Below are 7344 nucleotides of genomic sequence, written 5' to 3'. Positions count from 1 at the left end.
AAAAAATATTATCTACGGATCCTTGAAAATGAAAAGCTTTTATAGCCAAGAAAGATCTTAAAAATAAAAAATCTCACCGCATTTCTAAATATCTGTGTGAAAAAAAAATTGTGAAAAAGCCTAATTACTCTTGAGATTTTTTGGATGAATAAACAAACGTATATTCCGATTTTGACAAGTAATAACAACCCATTTAAAAATTAATAAGTTGTAAAAAATGATAGAACATCTAATTATATAAGTGTTGGTTTTGTATAAATATAGATAAATATTTATTTAAATTTTAACAAGTAACCTTATGTTATTAACCACAACCTATTCAAAATTAATGAGTGACTATAATTAATAACATAAGTATATTTGTTAATTTTTTATAAATAAGTATCGATTTAAGTTTTAACCTGTAACTATATATAATTAAAATCAACCTATTTAAAATTAAGAAGTAATTATAAATGATAATACATGTTTAATCATATAAATATTGACTTCATATAAACAATCCTCAGTTTAGGTTTTAACAACTAAAATATGAAATTAAATAACATCCCATTAAATTATTAAAGATAATTAAATATGTTCTTATAAAATTTTATTTTCACACAGGTAGCAAGGAGGGCAGGCTCAGATTTTTAAGATCTCTCTGACATATAAAAACTTGACAGCGCTTTTGTTTTTGACTTTTTGTGGCCAAAGAAATTGCAACAACCTGAAGTCCAAGTTTCTCGAGTGTCCTGCTTAGTCATTCGTTACACATCAGTGTCGAGGCAAATTTCCCCTTCTCGTACGTATGGCCCCATGGCTGAACAAGAAGCGTTGTGTCAGAACCGTTGATAATGGCAGCGGAGATGCAATTATATTTGAACACTTCAAATCTATCGATTTCTCTCCTAATAGCGTAAAGCACAGAGAATCTGAAATTGCTTTCTCTTCTATAAAATCTCCTCAACATTCGAGAAGCACTCTCCTTCCCTCTCTACAAAGCAATATAGATTCGTTGCTCAGAAATGTCACCGGACGGCGAGGTGGTTTCTTCGACTCCAGGAGCATTCAGGCTCCGGTGGGACGTCTTCCTGAGCTTTAGAGGTGCGGATACTCGTCGTTGCTTTACCAAACCCCTCTTCAACGCCCTCCAATCTCGCGACGTTCGGGTTTTCCTCGACGACGTTGGATTGGATCGCGGTGACCAGATAGCACCGAGTCTGCTGGAAGCCATCGATGACTCCGCCGCTTCGATCATCATCTTCTCCCCTAGATATGCTTCTTCTCATTGGTGTTTGGAGGAGCTTGCCAAGATTTGGGACTGCGGTAGACTGATTCTGCCAGTGTTCTTCAACGTCGACCCGAGTCATGTGCGAAAACAAGAGGGTCCATTCAGAAAATATTTCAAGAAACACGAAGCCAAGAGGAGCAAAGAAGAGGTAAGCAGATGGAGGGAAGCTATGAAGAAAATAGGTGGAATTGCTGGCTTCCCTTTCCGGCATCCCAGGTAGTTTCATCTATTTACAATTACATTGCAACTACCTACCATTCTCTGTTTTCGCTATTCTGTGTTTACTGAGTGATTTACTGTATTTACTGTTATAGTGGAAATAAAGAAGACCTAATTCAACTTATAGTGACAAGGATTCTGAGAGAACTGAGTAATGCTCCGGTGGGTGTTGCTGAATTTACCGTTGGACTCGATGCTCGAATTGAAGAATTGTTGGAGTTGTTAGACATGAGATCCAACGGCATAAGAGTATTGGGATTGTATGGGATGGGTGGGGTTGGTAAGACAACCCTTGCAAAAGCTCTTTTTAACAGACTTGTTGTGCATTTTGAGCATCGCAGCTTCATTTCAAGTGTTAGAGAAGTTTCATCCAAAGATGGAGGTTTAATTTCTCTTAGAAACAGAATTATCAGTGACATTTCATCTCAAGTAGTGGTTGGTGACAACATTCCTGCTTTCAGAAGAATCGTTGATGAATATCCAGGTCTAATAATCCTGGATGATGTGGATGATGTGAAGCAGCTCGATACTCTAATAGTCAAAAGAGAATGGTTCCATAAAGGAAGCCGCATAGTAGTCACCTCAAGGAATACACAAGCTTTGCCTGAGCGTCATGTTAATGTTTTGTACGAGGTTCATGTATTGGGTGAGTCTGAGTCGCTAGAACTATTCAGTTACCATGCAATGAGGAGAAATGAACCTGCGGACAAAAATCTTTTGAAATTGTCGAAGGAAATAGTTTCTTTAACAGGAAGATTGCCTTTGGCTCTGGAAGTGTTTGGTTCAATGTTATTTGGTAAGAGAAGGGAAAAGGAATGGGTTGATGCTGTGGAGAAACTGAAGCAGACTCGACCTGGGAATCTCCAGGAAGTGTTGAAGATCAGTTATGAGGGGTTAGATGAACAAGAGAAATCCATCTTCCTCGACATTGCTTGTTTGTTCGTCCAGATGAGTATGAAGCGAGAAGATGTGATTGATATATTGAGAGGTTGTGGATTTAGGGGAGAGATAGCAATCACAGATCTCACAGAGAAGTGTTTGATCAAAATCAGAGAGGACGAAACGATTTGGATGCATGATCAAATTAGAGACATGGGAAGGCAAATCGTTGTGGATGAAAACCTTGTCGATCCCGGCATGCGTAGCAGATTGTGGGATCGGTCTGAAATTCTAGCTGTTTTGAGGAATTTTAAGGTAAGGATCCTGGACAAGATCTCTTAGTTTGAAGATAAATTCCTTTTGCATGTCTGTATGAGCCGAAGTGCTTCGCCACTCCATTATCATCCTTGTTAAGGCAGGAAACTTAATTGATTTTCCGGTTATTAAATGGCTTTTTGTAAGATTATAATAACATTATAATTTGATTCTTAAAAAAAAAAAAAAATTTAACCGCTGCGTATATAATTAATTATGCTTTAAAATAAATGGGTGTTTATGTAGATAACTACACTATTCTGTTGCTGAGTTTTTCCAAAAGAATTTGAAGTTAAATGGTGATAGTTGTTTGTACGTTTCGGTAAAATAAAAGAATGCATGTCCTCGCGTTCCTTGTCTTTTGCGGGCAGGAGGAGTGACTAAGACAAACAAAAGAAAAGACAGAATTTTATAAGGCAGCCATGTCAGATTATTTAATCATATTGCAACTATCTTAATCAGATTTGGTTCAATAAAATACTACAATGTCGTAACACGTTCTCAAATTGCATGCTGTGCATATATCAGACCAATGGAAAATCTTGACATGCATTAAATATTATATATAATGTCTGACATGCATTTCACACAAGTGCCTCAGATTTTTGGTGTTAGCGATTTTTATAGCTTCTTCTCCACTCCTCTGATAACAATACCAATTCCTTATATATGTTGTTAAATATTTGGCTGCTTTCGATACCGTAGGGAACGAGGAGTATTCAAGGCATGGTCCTAGACTTAGAGGAAAGATCTACTAAAGATCATAAGGATGAAGTAATTTCTGGGAAACACCTTCAATGGGGTTTGAGTTTTGCAAATGCTCGGGCATTCCTTAAGCAGTTGAACAAGAAATATTTTCAACGAGTTGAGATAGACGGAGAGGCTGTCGTGCTTCAAACCAAGTCCTTCGAAACAATGGTGAACTTGGTGCTGCTTCAGATCAATAATGTGAGATTGGAAGGGAAGTTCAAATCTTTCCCTCCAGAATTGAAGTGGTTACAATGGAAAGGATGCCCTTTAAAATTCATGCCTTCTGATTTTTTGCTCCGAGAATTGGCTGTCCTTGATCTCTCACGCGGCAAGATTGAGAATTTGTGGAATCGGGGAGGCTACAAGGTTTGGTTCATGCTTCAATTCTCAAGTTCATTATCCTGATTATATTAGTTATAAATTTAACGATCAGCAATACAGGGGCCATGATATTATTACGGACACCTTAACGGGTCACATTTTAAAAAAATTGAAACTTAAAAAGGATTATCAAAATGAGAAGGGTACAAATCCTTGCATTCAAATTATTCATGCAAAATAAACTCCTGTGTAGTTTATAGATATGTTGTTTTATATGATGACGTCTCAAGTTTAAATTTGTGTGAAATACTTTTGAAAGAGTCACCTCTAATTAGTAATTAGGACTCGACCTGGTTTAGATTTAGATTAGTCAAAGTCTAATGTAGTTTCAGATATCAGATGGTTTGCAAAAAAATTTAGGACCAACAAAAAATATAAAAAATTAGAAGATGTTGCTTTTAGTATAAAGAACATGCTAAGCGTAATTTTTTTATATTCTCGCAATTGTTCTCCCCCCCCCCTAAAAAAAAGTTGTCTAATATTGTTTTGCAAGAAAACATGATATAAAATACTCTAAGAACGTTATTTAAAATTTTCTTCGAACTTCTCATTTTCTTTTTCTCTGTGGTCGGCTATGTTCATTACGAATCAAACTTAATTCTCTTTTTTCTTTTATTTTACCGCGTGACGCGGGTTAAATCTGACATGCAAATCAGTGAGCCACAACTAAGATACTATATCAATTCTATAATATCATAATAACATATTACGTTGGCTTGCAGGTGCCAGAGAACATGATGGTCATGAACATGTCCCACTGCTACAACCTAGAAACGCTTCCTGATCTCTCTGGGTGTCGACGTTTAGAGAAGATTGTTCTCGAGAACTGCTTTAACCTGAGAAGAATTCATGAATCAATTAGCAATTTGACTACACTTCGTCATTTGAATCTGACTCTTTGCAGGGAACTTGCTGAGTTACCCAAGGATGTATCTGGGCTGAAAAATTTGGAGACCCTCTGTCTCTCATACTGCTTCAAGTTGAAATCGTTACCAGAAAACTTGACCAACTTGAAATCACTGAAAAAACTTCTTGCTGATCGCACGGCTTTGGCGGAGCTGCCCGAGACTATTTTTCACCTTGAGAAACTTGAAATTCTTATTTTAAATGGTTGCCAGAACCTAAAAAGGCTACCCGACAACATCGGACTCTTGTGTTCTCTGCAAGAGCTGTCTCTTGACCAATCTGGATTAGAAGAACTACCCAACTCTGTAGGGCGTTTAAAAAACCTTGAGAAGCTCAGTTTGATGCATTGTGAATCTCTCACTAGGATTCCTGATTCTATTGGAAATCTCGTATCACTTTCAAAGCTTTGGCTTTTTGGTAGTGCTATTGGAGAGCTTCCTTCTTCGGTTGGATCATTGTCTTATCTGAAAGAACTATCAGTAGGAAACTGTAAGTTTCTGAATAAATTGCCTGAGTCCATTAAGTCTATGGTTTCCATTGTTGAGCTTCAGCTAGATGGGGCAGTGATCACAGATTTGCCAGGTGAGATTGGAAATATGACGTTACTCAAAAAGCTTGAAATGAGGAATTGCCAGATGAGATATCTACCTAAATCGGTTGGCAACCTCACAGCTCTTACAACCTGGAACATTTTCAATGGTAACATTGTAGAACTACCAGAGTCCATCGGAAAGCTTGAAAATCTAGTCCATTTAAGGTTGGACCGATGCAGAATGCTCAGAAGGCTTCCTAATTCTATAGGACATTTGAAGTCCTTGTACCATCTTCGGATGGAGGAAACGGGTCTGACAGAATTACCTGAAAGCTTTGGTGAGCTTACGAGCTTAAGGACTTTGAAAATGGCCAAGAAGTCTGAAGATAACTTGCTTCAGGATTCTACTGAAATCTCATCTTTTTTCTGCAAAATGATATTTCTGAATGATCTAGATGCCCGAGGTTGGAAAATATCTGGGTCAATTCCTGATGATTTTGAGAAGTTATCGTGTTTGGAGACTTTGAATCTAAGCCAAAACAAATTTCACAGCCTTCCTTCCAGTTTGGCGGGTCTTTCCGTTCTCAGGGAACTCTTTCTTCAGAACTGCACAGAGCCGGTTTCTCTCCCTGCTCTTCCCTCGAGCTTGACAAAACTGGATGCTGCAAACTGTTGTTCCTTACAAAGCATTCATGACCTTTCAAATTTAAAAAGTTTAAAGGATCTGAACCTCGCAAACTGTATAAAATTGGTGGATATTCCTGGCCTTGAACGGTTGGAGTCTCTGAAGTGGTTGTACTTGGGTGGATGCATTGCATGCTCTTCCACAATCCGCAAGAGATTTTCCAAGGTTCATTCTTTCCCTCTCTTTCCCCCTCCCATCATCAATGAATAAATAAATGAAGATGAAAAATATGGATACATTCATGTTTATTTTAGGGATAAATCAGATTAATTTGTGATTCATCAATTTTTTTTCCGTACTAGTCAATTGACTTCTTGCATGATGACAGGTTACACTGAGGAATTTAATAAATTTGAGCATGCCAGGAACAAGATTACCCAAATGGTTTTCAGGGCAAACTGTAAGCTTTTCAAAGCCCAAAAACCGTGAACTAACAGGTGTAATTATAGGCGTCATTCTTTCAATCAACCATGATATACCTGAAGCGCGAGATCTTCCTGGGGTAGTGGATATCAAACTAGATGTCCTTAAACTTGGCAAAAATATATGTACTACAGGATTGGACTTGCGTGGGTTGCCAACAACGAATGAAGAACACATACACCTTTGCAGGTTCCCAGATTACCATCATCTCATGCCCTTCTTGCGAGATGGTGACACATTTAGTGTGACTCGGTTAAACCCGCCTATGAATAAGGGTTTAGAGTTGAAAAAATGTGGGTTTCATTTGATCTTCGAAGGGGATGACGATTATAGTGGGGATGAAGAAACTTTGGACAGAAGCTTACAATCTGTGTCAGAAAAATTGGCTGAGTTTTTCAACACTTGTGAAGAAGGAAGCTCTGAAGATGGAATTGAGAGTGAAGATGATGAGTGCCAGGAGCAATTGGAGACACAAGAAATGAGGGAAGAGAAAATCTCATCTTCCATTCCCAGCAAGTCCAATGTTCTCTATTATATTATCAGACTGTTTCTTTTCTTGTTGATCTTGCTGCTAATAAGATTTGCCTTCGGCTATGATGTTAGAAGAGCCTTCAGGATCTGAAAAACCATCATGTATATACGGGATATAAAAGTATGGCACTGTCAAATCGTCTTGTATATATCCCAGGTCTAAACCCAAAAAAAAAAAAAAACTCGCTTTTACAATATTAATAAATTTTCTGTTACGTGCAGATTATTTAATGTATTACTTATTATTTGATTTATTTCTTTTTCGACCGTGAAACAAAATTAAATCATGTCTCGATTTCTGTGTTTTAAGGTCCTGTTCGGTATGCTGAAAGTTTGACCTTAGAATTGGAAATAAAAATAAAATTTAAAAAATAATTAGCTTGGTACGGTAAAATTCAATTTCATGTAGAACTCTATTTCACCAGAATTGGCTCCGTGTTTCTATTCCAC

The 7344-nt window shown here is 37.4% G+C and overlaps 1 protein-coding gene across 1 annotated transcript; it reads left to right on the top strand.

Moving 5' to 3' along the window:
* Window positions 1–807: 807 nt before the first annotated feature.
* LOC129297008 (disease resistance protein RUN1-like) lies at window positions 808–7109 on the top strand. The gene is made up of 5 exons (XM_054935403.1): window positions 808–1489; window positions 1588–2686; window positions 3392–3802; window positions 4540–6105; window positions 6269–7109. Exons 1-5 carry the CDS (start codon window positions 1008–1010, stop codon window positions 6983–6985), a joined length of 4275 nt encoding a protein of 1424 aa, XP_054791378.1. The 5' UTR covers window positions 808–1007; the 3' UTR covers window positions 6986–7109.
* Window positions 7110–7344: the final 235 nt, after the last annotated feature.

Source organism: Prosopis cineraria, unplaced genomic scaffold (genome assembly GCF_029017545.1).
Source record: "Prosopis cineraria cultivar Desert tree isolate PC_DT_omini unplaced genomic scaffold, ASM2901754v1 PC416, whole genome shotgun sequence".
In the NCBI taxonomy this organism is placed as follows: domain Eukaryota; kingdom Viridiplantae; phylum Streptophyta; class Magnoliopsida; order Fabales; family Fabaceae; genus Prosopis; species Prosopis cineraria.
Note: the sequence above shows the minus strand (reverse complement) of the source record. Positions and strands in the feature narration are given on the sequence as shown.